Consider the following 24,075-nt stretch of genomic DNA (forward strand, 5'->3'; position numbering starts at 1 on the left):
ACGTGTCGTGTCGACGTGGCGATGGGAGTTTGGGCACCGGTCTCACGGATGATTCGTACCGATCTGCTCATGTCCCCCCCCCCTCATTGGAGTCTGAGCGCACACCAAAGCAGTCCACAGTCATATAAACACAAATGATGCGTGTATTGTCCGGTGGCAGATGTTGCTCAACCATACATCCACACGTGAACTTAAGAAGAATGCTGCGTTAATCGGACTCCCAGTGAACGCTGCAGAATTCACGGGCGAGAATGACATGTGGACGAGTAAATCACCTGTACACAAATCCCTCAATCACACAAAACTTCTACGCAGTTTTTCAACAGTCATCGCGATACCTCGTGACCACTCTTTGTACACGCTCTGGGGGCATGTAGCCCAACAAACACATGTGGCGCTAGTCGCTCGCTTCGACACCCATCTAAGGCGGCAGTGAGCGGTTGTCTGGGGCTCGATATAGTTATGGTTAGGTACCGTAAGGCATAACACAAACAACGACTCGCAAGAAAAGAAGCGGGGTGATAGCATCACGCGAAAGCAGCCCAAGACCCTCTGAATGATCGCGCGCGATATGTGATCACGCGTCAGCGCCACATCCCCGGGGTAACAAAAGAAGGTGCTCATCAGGCTCTATGCTAAATGCAGAAAACAGACAACTTGATCCAATCACACGCATTGCATAACATCGCATTCTACAGCACAGACCACTAGTCCGAATCAGAGCTGTCCTCCTGTTGCTGCTCTTCCTCTTCCTCTTCTTCCTCGAACTCCTCCCAGCGGCGTCTCTTGCCGCCGCGGCTGCGGCGCGGCACGGCCGTCCTCTTCTTGGGGGGCCTGCCGCGTGGCCGCTTCTGCCGCGGCTGCTCCACCTCCTGGTCGCTAACTGCCGCATCATCGTGGACGAAGCTGTAGCGCGTGGCCATCGGGGACATGAAGTGACCAGCGCCCGTCGGCGACGCGCTGACGGTCTCCTCGACCGTTTCGAAGTCGATCGGAATCATGTCAGTGGACCGGTGCCGCGAGGCCCGCCGCTCAGCCAGCCGGGCGTCGTGGCCGTAGTGACTGGCGCAGTACTCGCACGCCACCTCGCCGGTAATGTTGTCCATCCGCACCTTCATGTAGCCAGTGCAGAGCACGAGACGGCGCGGCAGCGGCGCATCACCCGGCGCTCTCTTCAGCGAGTTGAGTCCGGAGCGGTGGCACGTGAAATATTGCGTAACCACGGGATCGGACGGATCCGACGACGCCACCGTCTTGTAACACAAGTACTTTGCACAAGTGCGCTTCTCGAGGCTGCGCTTCCAACGCGTGAAGTCTTTCATGGATGTGAAACCAGCCGTGTCGATGTGCATGGCGAAACCATGACGCTGACGCAGATGACTGCGCAGGAATCCGACACTGGTGGTTGTGAAGCGACACCCATCTTCGCCGCAGACGCGCTGCCACACATCCCGTGAGCCGGCACTCTCGTCGATGGCCTCGTCAGAGTTGTCCAAAGGCAGCTCGTCGCCAGCGGTGTCTTCAGCTGTCATCGCGCCATCGTCGTACGAGCTGATCAGTTCCGCGTTCCAGGCGAGATTCGAAGACTCCGTCACCTTCCCCAACGACCGACTGACCGCCTTGCCCACTAGCGGATCGTACCGCTTTGCTTTGGGTGGCTTCATGCCCATGTACTTCTCGAAGATGCGATTGATCTCGAATTCAGTGACACGCTGCTTGCGACTCGGCGTACCTTGAAGCCTGCCTTCTTCTCGCATTCGTTTCAGCACGTCCTGGATACTGAGACCTGCGCGCAGCATGCCACCGATTTCGGCTTCGTCAGCGTCGCTCAACCGACCAAACGATGGGTCCATCTCATGTCCGTAGTGGTTGGGACAGAAGCTCACTCTGACAGATGCCGAGCTCGAAGCCACCTCAGCCTTTAAGAACGCTGGACATCGCCAAACCATGTCATCCTTCAGGAGATCCACCTGCCACGGCAGCGAACGTTTCTTACCATTTTCCTTGTAGGTTGGCAGGTTGGCCATGACCCGAGAGCAGCCAAAGTAACGCACTTCGAATGTGCCACTCTTTCGCTTGCTTTTCACGTTCGAGCGTTGCATAAAATATGCGTTGGTCGAGAGCTCAAGCGTCTTTTTCCACTCTTGGAAGTCATGCTCGTTGTTGAAGACCACTTCACGCACCGCCAAATCGAAGTTGTGCTCCGCGATAAGGTGAGAACGAAGCCGCGGGACTCGGTGGTACGTGAATGTGCATCCTTCCTCGAAACAGCTGAACTTGTGCTTCTTTCTCCTGTCCGCGGCCGTCCGAGGAGGCTGGTAGTTCTCGGCTCCAGGTTCGTGGAAGGCGCGAGAGTGACGCTTCAGAGACGCATAACTGAGGAAAAGCCGCTCACACTCTTCACACTCGTGCAAATCGAGACGATCCAGTTCCGAGAAGCTCAGTGGGTTGTGGGTAGTAGCCAGATGGTTGAGCCATGCTGCCTTCTCAAAGAAGAGGTCGCGGGTGCGTTGACACGGCTTGGCCATCTCCTTACATTCGGCGCACAGGTAGGCATGCTTGTACTTCTTCACTTGCTCTTGTCGCTTATCAACGTTCTCATCAGGCCCGTAGGTGCCGTCACTTCGCTTGTGGTCGCGACGGATGTGCGCAGCAATCGAATTCCTGCTGCTGCCGCGCATCTGGCACACGCTACAGGCAAAATCCATGCGGGTGGGCTGGGAGCCAGTGTCAGGGTGTTCCTGTAGAGCTTCTTCGGCGGCTACAGTCTCCTCCTCAGCGGCCGCCTCTGGCACGTCCTCAGCGGCTGCCTCTGGCACGTCCTCAGAGTCCTCCAACGAATGGGCCAAGCGCGGTTGGCAAGTGACAGGGTCCAGCTCGAGCACGGCCGGTGTCTTGGAAGTGATCCGCTCCGACTCCGCCAATATGTGAGTGACCGCCGTCGCCGCCTCAGAATCCTTGCCTTCAGCGTTGGGTGTAACGCTTGCGGTATCGCCGTTGGCACCGCCGTCAGGCGCAAGTTTCTTCATCACATTCTCCAAACGTCGAGTCGCACTTCGGTTGTATGGTTTCGAGTGGCGTGGCCTTTTAAGCTTGCGCACCATCACTGTCTTAAAGAGCAGTGTTTCACCGACCTTCACCAGTGGAAGCACTCGACATTGCTGAAAGTGTTCAACCATTTTGGCATGCTCTTTGCACGTGAACGAGCAAGGGTCGTTGGCGCACTGGTACAGAATCTCCGTGTCCTGCACAACGCGAGGGCCGCCCTTCTGAGTGACTACTTTGGCGTTGATCGGCATCGTCATATGCATAAAGGCCTGGCGAGCCTCGTGCACGGGCAAGTCACGTTCGTTGAAGAAGAGGCGCGGACACTTAGAGCAAGAGAACAGCTCCCACTCACCAGCTTTGCCATCACAAAGCAGTAGCTCCTTATGATCGGTCTCGAAGTGAGTGTTCCAGACATTTCCATCCAGGAAACGCAATCCGTCGGCATTCTGCACCAGCTGCGAACAGCGACTGCACTCAAGCGTTTTTGTTGGCGTACACGCGTCAACATCAGCCTGATCCACAGGGCCTAGCATCGTGTCATGCAGCTTGGTTTTGTGCGCCTCGAGAGTGTGTGGATTCAAGAAGAGGCGGGGGCAGTGCGGGCACGGATGCATCACGATCCTCACGCCAACGCATCTCGTCAGGTGCACGTGCACTTCGTTGACGTGGCGCTCCCACACATCGCGACGCACAAACAGCCCGTTTGACCGGGGACAAGACTCCATCAGTTTAGAGCAGTCGGAACACTCGCGCTGCTCAAGCAAGTTCGGCTTTGTCACTTCTGTGCTCATTGGCGGATCCGACTGGACAGTAGCGGGCGGTGGGTCGGGCCGTTCATCGCGTCCACTTTCGTTGCTGTGTACTTCACGTGCGTGCCGCTCAAATGACGGATCGTCAGGGAACATGCCACCACACTTGCTGCACTTGAACACGACATTGGTCACACGATTTGGAGCACCAGACCGGGCAGCGAACACTTTGATTTGTGCTCGTCGTGCGGCGGCCTTGTCCATAACCACTGCCGGCGTCGTGCGCGATACAAGGGAGGCTTTCATCAGTGAGTCGACGATCACCCGCGACCGCGCTTTTGCGGGCAGCGATTTGGGTGTGATTTCAGCTGAGGTCAGTTTCACCAGCTCACGCTCCTCCTCTCGCTGCTTCCGTTGCATTTCAATTTCGGGATCTTTTCCGTCATGCGAAATCACATTGTGATGTAAACGCGTGGCCTTACTGAAAAACACGAGACCACACCGGTGGCAGGGACGCAGCTCCAACTGTTTCCTGGGGGTCACCTTCTCTGTCGCGCCATGTGACTGGTAGAAGTGGTTCATCCACTCAGAGAGGTTCATGTAGATGTCGCGCAGACGTACCGACGGCTGGAACAACGAAGCACATTGCACACATTCGTGTGTCGACCACAACGTGTCCCGGCGGACGTCCGCGTTCTGCGTCGTAACATCCCGTGGAGTTTGGTGCTTGGCATTGATGTGCGCTTTCACCACCTCAACACTCGGAAACTTGGCGTCGCATAACCCGCATGCGTATAGCGTGACCTCACGGACCGGCTTTTTCGTTAGCGATGAGGCAGACTTATTTGAGACAACTGTAGGCAACTGGGGGCCGTGCTTGTCGGCGATGTGCTGAATCATGAGATCCTTGTCCATTGACTTGAAGTCACAGGAGCGGCAGGCGAAAAGAGGGCCAAGAGTGGCAGCCTTGGAGCTGCTGGCAGTAGTAACACTGGGGCTGGCTGCCGAAACAGTTGACACTCTGGGTTTGGTGGGGGCGAAGGCTAAGCGAGAGGTCGTAGGAAGAGGCCCAGTTTTGGTCTCTAAGCCACCTGTCCGCTGATCGGCAGACATGTTACCCAACTTTGCGGTCGTCTGGCCCCTCAGAACTTTTGACGCCTGGGTTTCGGTGTCTACCGGTTTGGCTGGCGAAAGCGACTTGTTGGCGGAGGACTTGTCTATCACATCAGGCTGCACTTCACTCAGTTTGGATTCGTCGCCACCCATCTGGTCATCCAGCAGCTGTGAGCTGCCCCCCTCCACATCCATCGCCGAACGCGACACCTCGTCCGCTGGTGCGTCAGACGCCTGGCCTGACCCAGAGCCCACTGATGGTGCGTTTGTGTCAGACTCCGGTTGCTCACTGTTTGACTGTGGTTCTGGATCAGACTGAGAATCTGATCTTGAATTGGATTGAGGTGTCGTAGAAGACCCTGACTCTTTAGCGGAACCTCTTGCCTCAAGTGCAACGTCGGCTTTCGGTGCCGACTTCGGTTGCAACCCAGTTACCTGATTCCGTAGCACAGTTACCGTCCGTTTCTTTGAAGCAGCAGGCGAAGAAGCCGATGCCTGAGGATGCTGTTCCGCCTGGTGGATAGCCAGCGCCTGGATATCTGTGAAAATCTTCTTACACTCATGACAAAGTATGACTGTCTTTAAGACCTTTTTGGTGCTGTGTTCTTTATTCATGTGTTTTTCCAGGTGCTGGCCTCCGAGGAAAATGCGTCGACAACTGGCGCACTTGGCAAGAGCCGAGTGTCCTATCTGACTGCTGACGTCTGGAGTCTTTGGCCGAGGCTCACAGCATTTTTGTATGTGGGCTTCATATGCTTTCTTCAAAAGAAAACCTCAAAGCAGCGCTCACAAAGGGATGCATTGAAGCTTTTCTTTCCAGCAGATGCCATGATTTCTTGGTGCAGTCTGGCCTTTGCTCTTCAGCAGGTGCCCCTCAAGTGTAGGACATGTTCAAGCCCTGGAGACAGAATGCAGAAAGGATATCAAACTTTGACCCGGTTATGACAGCAATCGATATCAGATTCCTGCTCAGTTAATTGATCAAGCTTTACCTTAAAAAGTCAACTGATCTGAGACATCAGAGGTGATCAAGTACTTGATAACGTATGCGACGTCAAAACGTCCCACGTGCTGGGGATTATAAATTAGGTAGGTACCTACATATTTTACAAAAACAACTCTTAACAGTTAACCCGCTCCCAGCTGGGGGTCCTGGATTTCCACGCCCTGCTGGGGGGGGGGGGGGTGTTTGAAGACCCCCCTTCTAACTCGGCTCGCCACGTAGCGATACGCGGAAGGCGGCGTTCGAAAGAGGGCAAAAAATAATGACGAAATCACTTCAGTCGCTTTTTTGGTCAGGTCAAAGGTCAGGTCACCAGAGGTCATTTAAGGCAAATTAGCAGTGAAGGCATCCGTGCCAGCGCATGAGATCAAGGTCCAAGGACACAAATACGGCCAAAAATAGCAAAATTTTAGCTGCATACCATTATCTTATTTCATTTCTAGGTTCACTGACGCTATACAATGAAAGTTTGTTGCCATCCCGCTTCAAATACCATTCAAATCGTAAGCACCTATCATTATTCATATATAGGTAGTAGGTACAGCCAAGGCCGTATATAGGAGGTAGAATGGTTAGCCGTTTGTTTACATCGGTGACCTTGACAGATGACGTCAGCGGGTGTCTACCAATCTTCGCCAATATTAATCTTCCGAGGATTTTATACTCTAAGGCAGTTTGATATTAACCTTTAGGCTCCCTTAGAGCCTAAAAAAGATCATTTACTGCACAGCAAAGTCATAAAAATCGACAAAACCTTGACACACCGTGACGTCATCTGTCTCCTGAGCCCTCCCTATGTGGCAGTACAGCATGCACGTATGCTGTGTGAGCACAAGCGTATATAGCATACCAATGCTGTGTAAGCACGGGCATAAAATGTGTAACTCTGACGTAACTGGCGTAGAGTTTATAAATAGGTACCCAGTGTTTTTATTTACCTTCTTTGTCTCGGTTATTAACCCGCGCACCGACGGGGGGGGGCGGTTATACGCCCCCCCCCGGAGGTTTTTCGTGAATAGCGAGAAAACCGCGGCGCGTAGCGCCGCGAAATTTGGTACGACTATTCTCTCATCAAGTTTACACATGGTGTGCAAGTTTGAACCTCCTAACTTTTAAGGTCAGGTCACCAGGTCACTTTGAATGACCCAACCTCAAGTCACTTTTTTGCAACTTTGTCACCGTGCCAGAGCTACAGTAGATGTCGGAGGCCTTTGAAAGTCGCAGGATGTTATTAGGTCATTAGTAGCTACAATTTGTATATCTCGGAATTCTGATAACGATGACCTAAGGTCAGGTCAACTTCTCGACCTCCCCATTATAAGTCAGTGGTGGGAAAATTAACTCCCTGTTTTTACAACTAAAACGGGTTGGAATGGCCCCATATACCATACATGACTTCATATACGATCAACCTTTACTACATTGAGGTCTGTTTTGCTGTTAGGCAGCTGTAAGGTCATGTGACGTCATCAAGGGCACCAAAGGTCTTTTTGCCAATAACTCCGTACAGGAACAAGATACAGCCGCGCGGGTGGTCTTATTGTGTTCAGCTCGTCAAGGCGCATCGAATGATATATATGATAACCTCGAGGCAGTGTTCTAAAATTGGATTTTGGTTGGGTGTGACGATGATGACCAAAAAATCTAGGATGATAAAAAAAAAGTGAAAACCTATATCACTTTCGCAATAAAGGCGTAACGCTACGCTGGCTGATAATAAAAGAACATACCATTCCTGACCACCAAAACTACCGAAAAAGACGGTGCAAATAGGTAAGGAAAATAGAATAGTTATATGATATACGGCAGAATTATAACTTTAGCATCTGATCGCCAAGTGTTTCGAAATCCGTCCCATTTTATCCCAACCTTTGTGTTGATTGAGACTAATGAAGTTAAGAATCACCTTGTCTCTTATACAGCTAAGAATGAATACCTACTTCAACCAGTGAGATTTCATTTTCCTCACAAGTCAAAATGCATTGTCACAATTGAATGACTGTCCAGTGGCCATCCTTCTCCTAGCCTTAAATCAATGCCTTCCTTTCCGTTTCAGATGCAGACAGCAGATATTACCGTCAGCATCTGCTAAGTTCCTACTCATGCTTACTGGCACGGATCCAGGACGGTCCTTCTGCCTGTATATTTCTCCTAAAGATCATCCGCGGACCTCCATCCTCGCGACGCCAGTCGCCATCATGCGAGCGAACTAGGTCTTTAAGAAGCAGAAGATGCAATGATTCTGTTGAAATCTGTTGTCATATCTTAAGGAGGGTGGGGGAGGGGCGGGTGAGGGAGCTCTCTCTATATGCAGGCTTTGGTACTAGTGCCATGTGGAGAAGTTTTCTTTCTTTTTTAAGCAAAGGAAGTGGGAAGGAAACCTGTCGTTGCCGTTGCAAAGGGTATCATTCTGTCGTCCTGTATTATTGATTTAGTGCAGTTGACTCAGACTGTGTATTTGTATGTAAGTGTGTAATGCGTGAGGCGTGGTCATCACTGTGACACTGTCAGACATAAAATCTTAGGTAATCATGATACCCTGATGGGCAGTTTGTTGACGTAACTGATCGTTATGAAACCAGAAGCCGTATAACTCATGTGTTCTGGCCTCTGGGACGTTTTGCGCCTACAATATGGCAGCACCGCTTCCAAGATTACTGTATATTTGAGATAATATGCGGCAATAAGTATGTAGTTTTCGTTCGCATCTGATCTGGTAATATTCGTACAGTGTACGCAGTATAGCTTTGAGCTTTCCATTTTCAACAGATATGACAATGGCCGGATGATACTGGAAATGGTGCCTTTGCTCTGGGCACACGGAACGGGACGCAGTATCGAGTATGCAATTGCAGTCGCACTATGCAGCATGACATACGCCGGAAATCTCCCGGCCCGAACGCCGGAACGGCCAGCGATAGTCGGTACTCATTACGCATAGGTAGTGTAAATGGAAACGGTGTCAGCGCAACTCTTCGAAAGGAACGGTGCACTACATGAGACTAGACAAAGGGTCACTGATTAGGGCACCCCAAACGGAACGATGTGCACTGCGCAGCATAATACGCAATATCGCAATAAAAAGCGTGCAACTAACCAGTAACCAGGGCATCCATATCGGAACGGAACGGGATGCAAAAAAAAATGATAAAAGGATGCCACCGACCTCATGGCCGGCCACCGAAACGGAGCGGTAGCTACGTATCATGTCACGTGGTAAGTGCTGAATGAGAGAGCGTCACTGATCAGTGATCAGTGATCAGAGCACCCGCAACAGAACGGAGGGCATCAGTGATCACTGATCAGAGCAACTGCAACGGAACGGAGGGCATCGCTGATCAGGACCCCAAGCGGAAGGGAAAGCGAGAGCACAACTGACCAGAACACCCGAAACGGAACGGGAGTGAACGGAACGCATTAGCGGCTCGCCGAATCGCGATTCCGGCCAAACATGGCCTCAAGAAATAGGTCACAGGTCAAAGGTCATTTGGGTCAGGAATATGAGATTTTCAGAATAGGTGTCAAATTAATTAACTCGAGGGTCCTGAAAGTTTCGTCGCGATCGGTCGCTTTTTACACGAGTTATTCTCGAAAAACGAGGGGGTGGTTCGTTCGACCCCCCCCCTATATGGGCGAGGGATAATTTATTAAAAAGCTAGGGCCTTCTTAATCCCATCTACCAGCTTCAGAACATGTATTGGGCAGATCTGGGAATACCGTATCTTAAATTTATCCCTAGAGGTGTGCCAAGGTATCCTTTCATTCATCTTGGCTTTCCCTCGGCCGAACGCTTCGTGTTTAAACACCTTTAGAAACTAATTGAAATGAATAATTGGCGGTAAGATTATTGCAAAGGCATGAGAAATTAACGTAAAATACATCATTACCGGTCTTATAACCTCTTTCGCGTATGAAACCTGCCAGAGTCCACAGAGTTTCATATTCATCCCTAGGGTGTGCCAGGGTGGCGTGTCAGTCATCTTGAACCCCTGCCCGACCCGACGCCTCGAGTTTTAAAGACATCTAAAAACTAATAACGTAAATAATTTGTGGTGAAATTGATATAATATGATCAGAAAAGAACGCAGAATAAATTAGTATCGGTCTCAAAACATTATTTTGCCTATGAAACCAGCCAGAGCCCGCGGAGTTTTAAATTCATCCCTAGGGTGTGCCCAGGGTGGCTTTTCTCATCTTGGACCTCTACCAGGCGCGACGCCTCGAGCTTTAAAGTCCTCTAGAAGCCATTGACGGACATAATTTGTGGCGAAATTAATGCGATAGGATCAGAAATAAGCGCAGAATAAATTGGCATCGGTCTCAAAACATTATTTTACCTATGAAACCAGCCAGAGCCCGCGGAGTTTTAAATTCATCCCTAGGGTGTGCGCAGGGTGGCTTTTCTCATCTTGGACCTCTGCCAGGCCCGACGCATCGAGCTTTAAAGTCCTCTAGAAGCCATTGACGGACATAATTTGTGGTGAAATTGATACAATAGGATCAGAAATGAAAGTAGAATAAGTTGGTACACTCGGGGGCAGATTGATGTTCCACAACTCTTTATCCACCGGGTTCCTATGGCTCAGCATTGGCAGCAGCCGCCTGGTACCGGTAGACTGTGCCGCTTCACTTACTTGTCAAGCGGCACAGCCTACCCACACCGTATGCCACCGGTCTGGGATGTCCGTCAAGACAGCCCATATTCAGCCCAGATTCAGCCCGGATTCAGCCCAGATTCGGGACACCTCCGATCAAGCTGAAACTCGCACACAATGTAAACCATGACATGCCCAATCCACAGGCCAAGTCATTCGGTGGCACTCCCAGCCGTTTGACCTACAGAGGTCAGCAAAGGTCACGTGGCCCAAATTTGCACAGCAGATTGTGGCCCACCCAGTAGCGCTAGAGCGCTAAAAATGGCACCAATCGACTCGCCAGCATCTAATCTTACTTTCCCAACACTCATTTGACCTCTCAAGGTCATGCGATGACCTAAGGTCATTTGTGGGCTATGTCGAAATACACTTGCACAGCAGTTTTCGAGTAGATGGATTGACCGAATTCCAAATCAAAGCACATCGTCGGCCGTAGGCCGTAGGCCAAAGCCCATAGGCCGTAGTAACTTTCCTTAAAAACCGCTTTTCGATATGTGACCCCGTTTGACCTCGGCAGGTCAAAATGTGCAAATAAACGACACTCAATACGTCGCAGCCCGGATTCAGCCCAGATTGGGGACACCTCCGATCAAGCTGAAACTCGCACACAATGTAGGCTATGACATGCCCAATCCACAGTCCAAGTCATTCGGTGGCACTCCAGCCGTTTGACCTACAGAGGTCAGCAAAGGTCACGTGGCCCAAATTTGCACAGCAGATTGTGGCCCACCCAGTAGAGCTAGAGCGCTAAAAATGGCACCAATCGACTCGCCAGCATCTAATCTTACTTTCCCAACACTCATTTGACCTCTCAAGGTCATGCGATGACCTAAGGTCATTTGTGGGCTATGTCGAAAATACACTTGCACAGCAGTTTTCGAGTAGACGGATTGACCGAATTCCAAATCAAAGCACATCATCGAGTAGCCCATAGGCCGTAGTAACTTTCCTTAAAAACCGCTTTTCGATATGTGACCCCGTTTGACCTCGGCAGGTCAAAATGTGCAAATAAACGACACTCCATACGTCGCAGCCCGGATTCAGTCCAGATTCGGGACACCTCCGATCAAGCTGAAACTCGCACACAATGTAGGCCATGACATGCCCAATCCACAGTCCAAGTCATTCGGTGGCACTCCCAGCCGTTTGACCTACAGAGGTCAGCAAAGGTCACGTTGCCCAAATTTGCACAGCAGATTGTGGCCCACCCAGTAGAGCTAGAGCGCTAAAAATGGCACCAATCGACTCGCCAGCATCTAATCTTACTTTCCCAACACTCATTTGACCTCTCAAGGTCATGCGATGACCTAAGGTCATTTGTGGGCTATGTCGAAAATACACTTGCACAGCAGTTTTCGAGTAAATGGATTGACCGAATTCCAAATCAAAGCACATCATCGGGTAGCCCATAGGCCGTAGTAACTTTCCTCAAAAACCGCTTTTCTATATGTGACCCCGTTTGACCTCGGCAGGTCAAAATGTGCAAATAAACGACACTCAATACGTCGCAGCCCGGATTCAGCCCAGATTCGGGACACCTCCGATCAAGCTGAAACTCGCACACAATGTAAACCATGACATGCCCAATCCACAGTCCAAGTCATTCGGTGGCACTCCCAGCCGTTTGAACTACAGAGGTCAGCAAAGGTCACGTGGCCCAAATTTGCACAGCAGATTGTGGCCCACCCAGTAGAGCTAGAGCGCTAAAAATGGCACCAATCGACTCGCCAGCATCTAATCTTACTTTCCCAACACTCATTTGACCTCTCAAGGTCATGCGATGACCTAAGGTCATTTGTGGGCTATGTCGAAATACACTTGCACAGCAGTTTTCGAGTAGATGGATTGACCGAATTCCAAATCAAAGCACATCGTCGGGTAGCCCATAGGCCGTAGTACCTTTCCTTAAAAACCGCTTTTCGATATGTGACCCCGTTTGACCTCGGCAGGTCAAAATGTGCAAATAAACGACACTCAATACGTCGCAGCCCCCTAAGATTAGATGCTGGCGGGTTGATTGGTGCCATTTTAGCGCTCTAGCTCTACTGGGTGGGCAAAAATCTGCTGTGCAAATTTGGGCCACGTGACCTTTGCTGACCTCTGTAGGTCAAACGGCTGGAGTGCCACGAATGACTTGGACTGTGGATTGGGCATGTCATAGCCTACATGTGTGGCGAGTTTCAGCTGTGGAGGTGTCCCAATCTGGGCTGAATCCGGGCTGACGACGTATTGAGTGTCGTTTATTTGAACATTTTGACCTGCCGAGGTCAAACGGGGTCACATATCGAAAGCGGTTTTTAAGGAAAGTTACTAGGCCTATGGGCTACCGACGATGTGCTTTGATTGGAATTCGGTACAATCCATCTACTCGAAAACTGCTGTGCAAGGTATTTCGACATAGCCCCACAAATGACCTTAGGTCATCGCATGACCTTGAGAGGTCAAATGAGTGTGGGACAAGTAGATTAGATGCTGGCGAGTCGATTGGTGCCATTTTTAAGCGCTCTATAGCGCTACTGGGGGGGCCACACATCTGCTGTGCAAATTTGGGCCACGTGACCTTTGCTGACATTGTAGGTCAAACGGCTGGGAGTGCAACGAATGACTTGGCCTGTGGATTGGGCATGTCATGGTTTACATTGTGTGCGAGTGTCAGCTTGATCGGAGGTGTCCCCAATCTGGGCTGAATCCGGGCTGGACGTATTGAGTGTCGTTATTGCAAATTTTGACCTGCCGAGGTCAAACGGGGTCACATATCGAAAAGCGGTTTTTTAAGGAAAGTTACACGGCTATGGGCTACCCGACGATGTGCTTTGATTTGGGAATCGGTCAATCCATCTACTCGAAAACTGTGGCAAGTGTTTCGACATAGCCCACAAATGACCTTAGGTCATCGCATGACCTTGAGAGGTCAAATGAGTGTTGGGAAAGTAAGATTAGATGCTGGCGAGTCGATTGGTGCCTTTTAGCGCTCTAGCGCTACTGGGTGGGCCACAATCGCTGTGGCAAATTTGGGCCACGTGACCTTTGCTGACCTCTTGTAGGTCAAACGGCTGGGAGTGCCACCGATATGACTTGGACTGTGGATTGCGCATGTTATGGCCTACATTGTGTGCGAGTTTCAGCTTGATCGGAGGTGTCCCCAATCGGGCTGAATCCGGGGCTGCGAGTATGAGTGTCGTTTATTTGCACATTTTGACCTGCCGAGGTCAACGGGGTCACATATCGAAAAGCGGTTTTTAAGGAAAGTTACTACGGCTATGGGCTACCCGACGATGTGCTTTGATTGGAATTCGGTCAACCAATACTCGAAAACTGCTGTGCAAGTGTATTTCGACATAGCCCACAAATTACCTTAGGTCATCGCATGACCTTGAGAGGTCAAATGAGTGTTGGGAAAGTAAGATTAGATGCTGGCGAGTCGATGGTGCCATTTTTAGCGCTCTAGCTCTACTGGGTGGGCACAATCTGCTGTGCCAAATTTGGGCCACGTGACCTTTGCTGACCTCTGTAGGTCAAACGGTGGGAGTGCCACCGAATGACTTGGACTGTGGATTGGGCATGTCATGGCCTACATTGTGTGCGAGTTTCAGCTTGATCGGAGGTGTCCCGAATCTGGGCTGAATCCGGGCTGCGACGTATTGAGTGTCGTTTATTTGCACATTTTGACCTGCCGAGGTCAAACGGGGTCACATATCGAAAAGCGGTTTGTAAGGAAAGTTACTACGGCCTATGGGCTACCGATGATGTGCTTGATTTGAAATTCGGTCAATCCAATCTACTCGAAAATGCTGGCAAGTGTATTTTCGACATAGCCCACAAATGACCTTAGGTCATCGCATGACCTTGAGAGGTCAAATGAGTGTTGGGAAAGTAAGATAGATGCTGGCGGGTCGATTGGTGCCATTTTTAGCGCTCTAGCTCTACTGGGTGGGCCACAATCTGCTGTGCAAATTTGGGCCACGTGACCTTTGCTGACCTCTGTAGGTCAACGGTGGGAGTGCCACCGAATGACTTGGACTGTGGATTGGGCAACTCATGGCCTACATTGTTTGCGAGTTTCAGCTTGATCGGAGGTGTCCCCAATCTGGGCTGAATCCGGGCTGCGACGTATGAGTGCGTTTATTTGCACATTTTGACTGCCGAGGTCAAACGGGGTCATATCGAAAAGCGGTTTTAAGAAAAGTTACTACGGCCTATGGGCTACCCGATGATGTGCTTTGATTTGAAATCGGTCAATCCATCTATTCGAAAACTGCTGTGCAAGTGTATTTTCGACATAGCCCACAAATGACCTTAGGTCATCGCATGACCTTGAGAGGTCAAATGAGTGTTGGAAAGTAAGATTAGATGCTGGCGAGTCGATTGGTGCCATTTTTAGCGCTCTAGCTCTACTGGGTGGGCACAATCTGCTGTGCAAATTCGGGCACGTGACCTTTGCTGACCTCTGTAGGTCAAACGGCTGGGAGTGCCACCGAATGACTTGGACTGTGGATTGGGCATGTCATGGCCTACATTGTGTGCGAGTTTCAGCTTGATCGGAGGTGTCCCGAATCTGGGCTGAATCCGGGCTGCGACGTATTGAGTGTCGTTTATTTGCACATTTTGACCTGCCGAGGTCAAAGGGGTCACATATCGAAAAGCAGTTTTAAGGAAGTTACTACGGCCTATGGGCTACCCGACGATGTGCTTTGATTTGGAATTCGGTCAATCCATCTACTCGAAAACTGCTGTGCAAGTGTATTTTCGACATAGCCCACAAATGACCTTAGGTCATCGCATGACCTTGAGAGGTCAAATGAGTGTTGGGAAAGTAAGATTAGATGCTGGCGAGTCGATTGGTGCCATTTGTAGCGCTCTAGCTCTACTGGGTGGGCCACAATGCTGTGCAAATTTGGGCCACGTGACCTTTGCTGACCTCTGTAGGTCAAACGGCTGGGAGTGCCACCGAATGACTTGGACTGTGGATTGGGCACTCATGGCCACTTGTTTGCGAGTTTCAGCTTGATCGGAGGTGTCCCCAATCTGGGCTGAATCCGGGCTGCGACGTATTGAGTGTCGTTATTTGCACATTTGACCTGCCGAGGTCAAACGGGGTCACATATCGAAAAGCGGTTTTAAGGAAAGTTACTACGGCCTATGGGCTAACCGATGATGTGCTTTGATTGAAATTCGGTCAATCCAACTACTCGAAAACTGCTGTGCAAGTGTATTTTCGACATAGCCCACAAATGACCTTAGGTCATCGCATGACCTTGAGAGGTCAAATGAGTGTTGGGGAAAGTAAGATTAGATGCTGGCGAGTCGATTGGTGCCATTTGTAGCGCTCTAGCTCTATGGGTGGGCCACAATCTGCTGTGCAAATTTGGGCCACGTGACCTTTGCTGACCTCTGTAGGTCAAACGGGGGAGTGCCACCGAATGACTTGGACTGTGGATTGGGCAACTCATGGCCTACATTGTTTGCGAGTTTCAGCTTGATCGGAGGTGTCCCCAATCTGGGCTGAATCCGGGCTGCGACGTATTGAGTGTCGTTTATTTGCACATTTGACCTGCCGAGGTCAAACGGGGTCACATATCGAAAAGCGGTTTTTAAGGAAAGTTACTACGGCCTATGGGCTACCGATGATGTGCTTTGATTTGAAATTCGGTCAATCCAACTACTCGAAAGCTGCTGCAAGTGTATTTTCGACATAGCCACAAATGACCTTAGGTCATCGCATGACCTTGAGAGGTCAATGAGGTTGGTGTAAAGTACATTAGATGCGGCGAGTCGATTGGTGCCATTTTTAGCGCTCTATATCTACTGGGTGGGCCACATATCTGCTGTGCCAAATTTGGGCCACGTGACCTTTGTGCTGACCTCTGTAGGTCAAACGCGGGAGTGCCACCGAATGACTTGGACTGTGGATTGGCATGTCATGGCCTACATTGTGTGCGAGTTTCAGCTTGATCGGAGGTGTCCCAATCTGGGCTGAATCCGGGCTGCGACGTATTGAGTGGCGTTTATTTGCCATTTTGACCTGCCGAGGGTCAAACGGGGTCACATATCGAAAAGCGGTTTTTAAGGAAAGTTACTACGGCCTATGGCTACCCGATGATGTGCTTTGATTTGAAATTTGGTCAATCCATCTACTCGAAAACTGCTGTGCAAGTGTATTTTTCGACATAGCCCACAAATTACCTTAGGTCATCAGCATGACCTTGAGAGGTCAAATGAGTGTTGGGAAAGTAAGATTAGATGCTGGCGAGTCGATTGGTGCCATTTTTAGCGCTCTAGCTTTACTGGTGGGCCACAATCTGCTGTGCAATTTGGGCCACGTGACCTTTGCTGACCTCTCTAGGGTCAAACGGCTGGGAGGTGCCACCGAATGACTTGGACTGTGGATTGGGCATGTCATGGCCTACATTGTGTGCTAGTTTCAGCTTGATCGGAGGTGTCCGAATCGGGCTGAATCCGGGCTGCGACGTATTGAGTGTCGTTTATTTGCACATTTGACCTGCCGAGGTCAAACGGGTCACATATCGAAAAGCGGTTTTAAGGAAAGTTACTACGGCCTAGGGGCTACCCGACGATGTGCTTTGATTTGGAATCGGTCAATCCATCTACTCGAAAACTGCTGTGCAAATGTATTTTCGACATAGCCCACAAATTACCTTAGGTCATCGCATGACCTTGAGAGGTCAAATGAGTGTTGGGAAAGTAAGATTAGATCTGGCGAGTCGATTGGTGCCATTTTTAGCGCTCTAGCTCTACTGGGTGGGCCACAAATCTGCTGTGCAAATTTGGGCCCGTACCTTTGCTGACCTCTGTAGGTCAAACGGCTGGGAGTGCCACCGAATGACTTGGACTGTGGATTGGGCATGTCATGGCCTACATTGTGTGCGAGTTTCAGCTTGATCGGAGGTGTCCCGAATCTGGGCTGAATCCGGGCTGCGACGTATTGAGTGTCGTTTATTTGCACATTTTGACCTGCCGAGGTCAAACGGGGTCACATATCGAAAAGCGGTTTGTAAGTAAAGTTACTACGGCCTATGGGCTACCCGATGATGTGCTTTGATTTGAAATTCGGTCAATCCATCTACTCGAAAACTGCTGTGCAAGTGTATTTTCGACATAGCCCACAAATGACCTTAGGTCATCGCATGACCTTGAGAGGTCAAATGAGTGTTGGGAAAGTAAGATTAGATGCTGGCGGGGCGATTGGTGCCATTTTTAGCGCTTTAGCTCTACTGGGTGGGCCACAATCTGCTGTGCAAATTTGGGCAACGTGACCTTTGCTGACCTCTGTAGGTCAAACGGCTGGGAGTGCCACCGAATGACTTGGACTGTGGATTGGGCAACTCATGGCCTACATTGTTTGCGAGTTTCAGCTTGATCGGAGGTGTCCCCAATCTGGGCTGAATCCGGGCTGCGACGTATTGAGTGTCGTTTATTTGCACATTTTGACCTGCCGAGGTCAAACGGGGTCACATATCGAAAAGCGGTTTTTAAGAAAAGTTACTACGGCCTATGGGCTACCCGATGATGTGCTTTGATTTGAAATTCGGTCAATCCATCTATTCGAAAACTGCTGTGCAAGTGTATTTTCGACATAGCCCACAAATGACCTTAGGTCATCGCATGACCTTGAGAGGTCAAATGAGTGTTGGGAAAGTAAGATTAGATGCTGGCGAGTCGATTGGTGCCATTTTTAGCGCTCTAGCTCTACTGGGTGGGCCACAATCTGCTGTGCAAATTTGGGCCACGTGACCTTTGCTGACCTCTGTAGGTCAAACGGCTGGGAGTGCCACCGAATGACTTGGACTGTGGATTGGGCATGTCATGGCCTACATTGTGTGCGAGTTTCAGCTTGATCGGAGGTGTCCCGAATCTGGGCTGAATCCGGGCTGAATCTGGGCTGAATATGGGCTGTCTTGATCAACATCCGGTCTGGGTCGGTGGCTGTAAGGCGATGTGGGCCGCCTGTGACGTCAGCGCAGCGGTGAGGGCCGAGCCCGGAGGCATGGCTCGGGTCGGCGCGGCGCGGCGTCTGGCGAGGGCTGGGGAGTGAGGTGGGTGGGAGCACGGACCATCGCGCGGCTGAGCGAGTGTAGTTAACACGCGCATGGAAGGGGGGGGGGCTTTCGCCCACCCCTCCTGTTTTTCGCCAATAACTGGCGCCGCAATCAAAATATTAATGTGAAATTTTGGCTACCTGCCCAGAATTGAATTGCTGATCTTCTCGTGCAAGAAATAAGAAATCGGTTCACAACTTTTCTAGTGAGAGCGATGTAAAGTCAAACATCCTGCCGCCGCGGCGCCGCGGCGGCGCGGCGGCCGGCGCTAGCCGTTACGCGCCGCTGAATTGTAGACTGTGCCGGGGCGGGACGGTTCCGTCTTTACATCGCGCTCCTTACCGCTGATTATATTAGATTCACGTCAAATTTGGTGAGAAGACTGAGAAATGTACAGAGAATCATATGTCAAAGAATTTTGAAAATCGGCCGGTAACAACTTGAGTTATGAGTGTGTAAACACAAAATTGTGATTGCCGCGTTTCCCGCGTCGGCCGATCCCGCTTCAGCCGGCGACATCTTACCCTTAGCAGGCTTCTAACTGCCATATTTATTGTTGGATTAACTAGAAATTCATCTTACATACTCACAAATGTTTGGTCTTTCGTATGGTGAAAGAAAAAAGAAAATCGGCCGGTAACTTTTTGAGTTATCGGCGTGTAAACGCAAAAAAGTCGCTCATATGGCAGATTTGACCACATTTGACCTCATTTGACCTTGAAGATATTGACCTAGGGTCATGAAATTCACACACAACAGAGTTCCCCATGGCCCCCACCTACCCTCCAAATTTCGTCTTTCTAGCTCCAGTGGGAGCTGAGATCTTAGGGGGGGGGGGGGCGACATCCGCCCCCCCCCCCTTCCACTGGGCGTAGTACTGGCAACCCTTCCACTGCGCGTGTTAACTTTCGCGTCTCAAGGCGCCAATTATTCTACCTAACAATTGTGCTAAAGCAGTTGTTAAAATGTCCTATCCCCAAGACAGCGCCTATCATCATACTTGCCATGCACATTACGACACACTTAAACGTGACATTGGGACAGCCGATAGAATTTATATCACACGTGCATCGAGTTGCGGAGCTACATTGTTTTTAACAGATATGTATTAAGGCCTTGATTGAGCTCATTGGTGTCTATTATTTCGCACATCAATCGTCCAGAGACGTGGGAACTGGGGTTTTTGGATAGCGCGGCGTCCCAACTCTTATGTTCCTCTAATGTGTGGTCGCAGCCACCAATAGCAAACCGTTCCATCTAGGAAAAATAAGTCGCGCACCTGGGACGGTTCGAACCGGGTTTCTCCAACCGGTCACCCCACGACGCTAGCGTGTATCCACTGAGCTGCCGAAACCAGCGACCACCCGCCGCGGTCAAACGCGATCAAATGTCACAATACTGTCATTGGCGGTCAGCGGGTGAATGTGATTTTGTTTGTGCGGACGAGGATCATTCTCGGTAGCTCAGTGGATGAACGCTCGTGTCGTGAATTGGCCGGTGGGAGAAGCCCGGTTCGAACCCCCCTGAGTGGCCGACTTTTTGGCTCCTAGTTGGAATGGTTTGCTATTGGAGGCTGCGAACACATATTAGAGCAACAGTAATAATCGCTTTAAATTGGAGCGTTGGCTGCGGCACTACTCATAACCCCAGTTCCCACGTCTCTGGACGATTGCCGTGCGAAACAATAGACACCAATCTGCTCAATCAAGGCCTTAATACTAATATAGCTCCGCACCTCGATGCACGAGTGACAATTGACATAAGTTCTATCGGCTGTCCCATTGCCACGCTTAAGTGTGTCGTAATGTGCATGGCAAGTATGATGATAGGCGCTGTCTTGGGGATAGGACATTTTAACAACTGCTTTAGCACAATTGTTAGGTAGAATAATTGGCGCCTTGAGATGCGAAAGTTAACTACACTCGCTCAGCCACGCGATGTCCGTGCTCCCACCCCACCTCACTCCCCAGTCCTCGCCAGCCGCCGCGCCGCGCCGACCCGAGCCATGCCTCCGGGCTCGGCCCTCACCGCTGCGCTGACGTCACAGGCGGCCCACATCGCCTTCCAGCCACCGACCCAGACCGGTGTCATACAGGTGGGTAGGCTGTGCCGCTTGACAAGTAAGTGAAGCGGCACAGTCTACCGGTACCAGGCGGCTGCTGCCAATGCTGAGCCATAGGAACCCGGTGGATAAAGAGTTGTGGAACATCAATCTGCCCCCGAGTGTACCTGTCTCATACCTCTATTCTGTATATGAAAGAAGTTAGAGCCCACCAAGTTTTAAATTCATCCCTAGGGTGTGCCAGGGTGTGCCCAGCTGACTGCGGGTCCAAAGATGGAAATTTTGTAGGCGTATCCTGCGCAACTTAGTCAAAAGCGAATTGCAGAGGTAGTGTTTAATTTGCGCAAGCAACGGCTCATCCGTTTTGCGTTGGCAGCAAACCACTAATCATAGTTGTTATGAATATCCAAAAGCATTTATTCAGAACACAAGCCTGGTTTTTACAAACGGTTGAGGTGATCAAGGTCATTCAACGCATATTTGTTATTAACAGCTGGAAGTGTGCAAGGTTATTATCTTTCGTTGTCAGTCAGGGTGAGTTGTTGGGTTTGTGCCTTGATTTCGCATTTTTTTCATGGAAATTATGTATTATGTAGCAAACCCATAAGTTCTGTCTATATGGCGCTGCTAGGTATATCTGGTAATCTGGCTGTTAATTGTTGAGCATGAGTTGAGCATTTTTTCAAAGATGAAAGAATTCCAATTTACCTGGTTTTGGGGATGAAAATATTTTACCCATTAGGTGTGATTTTCCACCCAAAATTTTCAAAAATGGAACACTGCCTCGAGGTCAACCTTTGACCTCGACCTTTCGAGGTCAACATATATATCATTTGATGCGGATTAACGATGATGCCCTTAGTTTGTTCCTATCTTGACTAATTCGAAAGTTGTTCGAGAAAAACTATCTCCATATCTAGCACCACCGATTGGTTCTACAGGGTGTTCCAAAATTAATGTCACACCCTCCCACAACCTTTATTTTGCCTTCTACTGCGCAATATCAATATAATTTCACCGGTACTGGCTCCCAGACTATATTGGCTACATTCTAGTCACGTGACATTCGAATTTTTGTGACCCTGATCGGTCAAGGGGTGTACGGAGGTCATTTCCGGGGCAGTACCCAGCGCGCGCGGACCAGGTGTCCAGGATGGCGAAACTGCAGAGCAAATCGTCCCGCAACGGGGTAGTCGGCATGGTTGCCGGTGGCATGACCCACGGCCAGGTCGCCGAGGTACTGGGCACGAGTTGTCGCACGATTTGGCGCTGGTTATCACGCGACAGAAGCGGATAGACGCCTGGGAACAAGCTAGGTCGCGGCAGGAAGACTTCCGCCAGCCGGGTATAGCGCAGATCGTCATCGCGGAGTGCGGAGCTAAAGACGGGCTTATCCACAAGGAAACTGACAAGGAGGCTGATTGCCAACACTCATCCAGTCTTCAAATTGACAATCCATCGGTACCGGAGGATGTCTCTACAGCTGAAGCCCAACAAGCCACGTTTCCAGCCGAAACTTCCGCTGAACATGTCCAGGGCCATCTTTCAACAAGTCGGCGCCCCGGCTCATCGAGCTAGAACGACGAAGGACTGGTACAGATGAACTTCCCAGCATTCTGGGAGAAGGACCAATGGCCGGCGAATAGCCCCGACCTGTCGCTGATAGAAAATCTTTGAGTGATCGTCCTGTAAGAGGTGAGCAAAACGGCGCCAGGATAACCTGAACGCACGCTGACCAGGAACGTTCAATCTGTCTGGTCTAAGATCAGTCCAAAGAAGCTAGACATGTTGATGTCTGATGTCCCGGACCGTATGCTTGCCCGCACCAGGGAGAATGTGGGTTGCATATGTAAGAAAAGTGCGCCTCTCAAGTTTGTTATTTTCATGAAATTGATGCTGGAAAGGTGTGACATTATTTTTAGGACACCCTTTAAGTTGGCGCAGACCTCAGTACGTGCGCAGGTTAAACGGCACATCAGTCATGTTTGACTACAACAATTGTCGAAATCCTTTTATATTTCATATTTTGATATTATTAGGTCATAGGTAATTTTTATATAATTTACTAATCTTGAGCGTAGGTACTATACATACCTTCACCTAAGAGTAAAGCAAATGTGCTAACGGATGTACGTGCGTACGTGTAGCAGCATATCTTTCTTACTTACCCCTTCTAGGTAAGTAGGTAAGGTTAGTTCAGGTTTATTATGTTTTTTCTTTTATTAGCGAGACATATCACATATGAGTATCAGTTTTGCATTCAAGATGTCAAATAATGTAAAAATGTGAAAAAATTATCAATGAAATCTGAGGGCTGTTCACGGGCCCTGTGTGCGGTCGGACCGCACACAGCCTCCAAGCTCCGCCCACTGCGTCCCTACGTCAGCCTTCCGTCACCGCACACAGCGATCGCTGTGGCCGGTCGGGACTGGCCACAGCGGACCGTCCACCGCACGCAGCTGTGACGTCAGAACCGCCTACCCATCCCCTACCCCCACGCCTGCTGGACGCACCGCACACAGCGCACGCAGCAGTGTGCGGTGCCCGTGAACACCCCTCTGGTTAGGACTTTATCTCGACATTTACCCAGTTGACCAAATCTCTCCCTGCTGATAATGGCTTATCGGTTATCGGGTAACAGTAATGAGGCCACTAGGCCTGGTGGTCCCGATTCCATTGAGTATGTGTGGCAAGGTAAGAGCGAGGCTCTTAAAAATGGGCTTAATCATGGGCAATTTTGGCTCATGATTGCAGCAATATCAAGTTGTCATCAGGGTAGAAGAAAACTTTGATGCCATTGAAAACATTAGGACATCTACTTTATAATTGATTACATCACTCAACATTGAGGCAATCATGCTCCAGATTTGCCCATTATGAGTCGTCGGCACGATTGCGATGGCATTCAGTGACCGTGAAACATTGCTCCAGGACTTAGAGCGTGCAGCCTATACTACTGGTGGCGCACATTTAACCCCCACTAATGGCAACAAACTTCAGTTGTAAGGGTGTTGACAATTACACAAATGAAAGAAAATAGAGGCTTGCCTATTGCCAGCAAAATTTCATTTTTGGCATTATTCATGTCCGCCAAACGTTTCCTACGCATTTCTCAAGAAGCAGACTTGAACTTACCGCTGTGTGCCCAGTTATGAATCCAAAATTAAATCACACTGGACCTTTAAGCCAACAAATAATATTCAAAGACGACGGCCTTCGATCAAAAACGAAAAGATGTCACCAACTTTTGTCACCAACGGTCGTCAACAACTTGCAGCAGTTGATAAAAGATAGCTGCGCCACCTATACGATGATTTGGTTTAACTGATGAAACTATTTTGAATGGTACATTTATTTGTTAAAATTACTTTAATTTTTCTGTGATAAT

General features: G+C 49.9%; 1 protein-coding gene across 1 annotated transcript; it reads right to left on the reverse strand.

Moving 5' to 3' along the window:
* Positions 1-127: 127 nt before the first annotated feature.
* Positions 128-23,951, reverse strand: LOC122394310. The gene is made up of 2 exons (XM_043391091.1): positions 23,823-23,951; positions 128-5,808 (listed from the first exon to the last, which is right to left on the reverse strand). The coding sequence occupies exon 2, from the start codon at positions 5,523-5,525 to the stop codon at positions 708-710; it is 4,818 nt and encodes a 1,605-aa protein (XP_043247026.1). The 5' UTR covers positions 5,526-5,808; positions 23,823-23,951; the 3' UTR covers positions 128-707.
* Between the last annotated feature and the right edge of the window lie 124 nt (positions 23,952-24,075).

Source organism: Amphibalanus amphitrite, unplaced genomic scaffold, assembly GCF_019059575.1.
Source record: "Amphibalanus amphitrite isolate SeventyFive unplaced genomic scaffold, NRLGWU_Aamphi_draft 000584F_arrow, whole genome shotgun sequence".
NCBI lineage: Eukaryota > Metazoa > Arthropoda > Thecostraca > Balanomorpha > Balanidae > Amphibalanus > Amphibalanus amphitrite.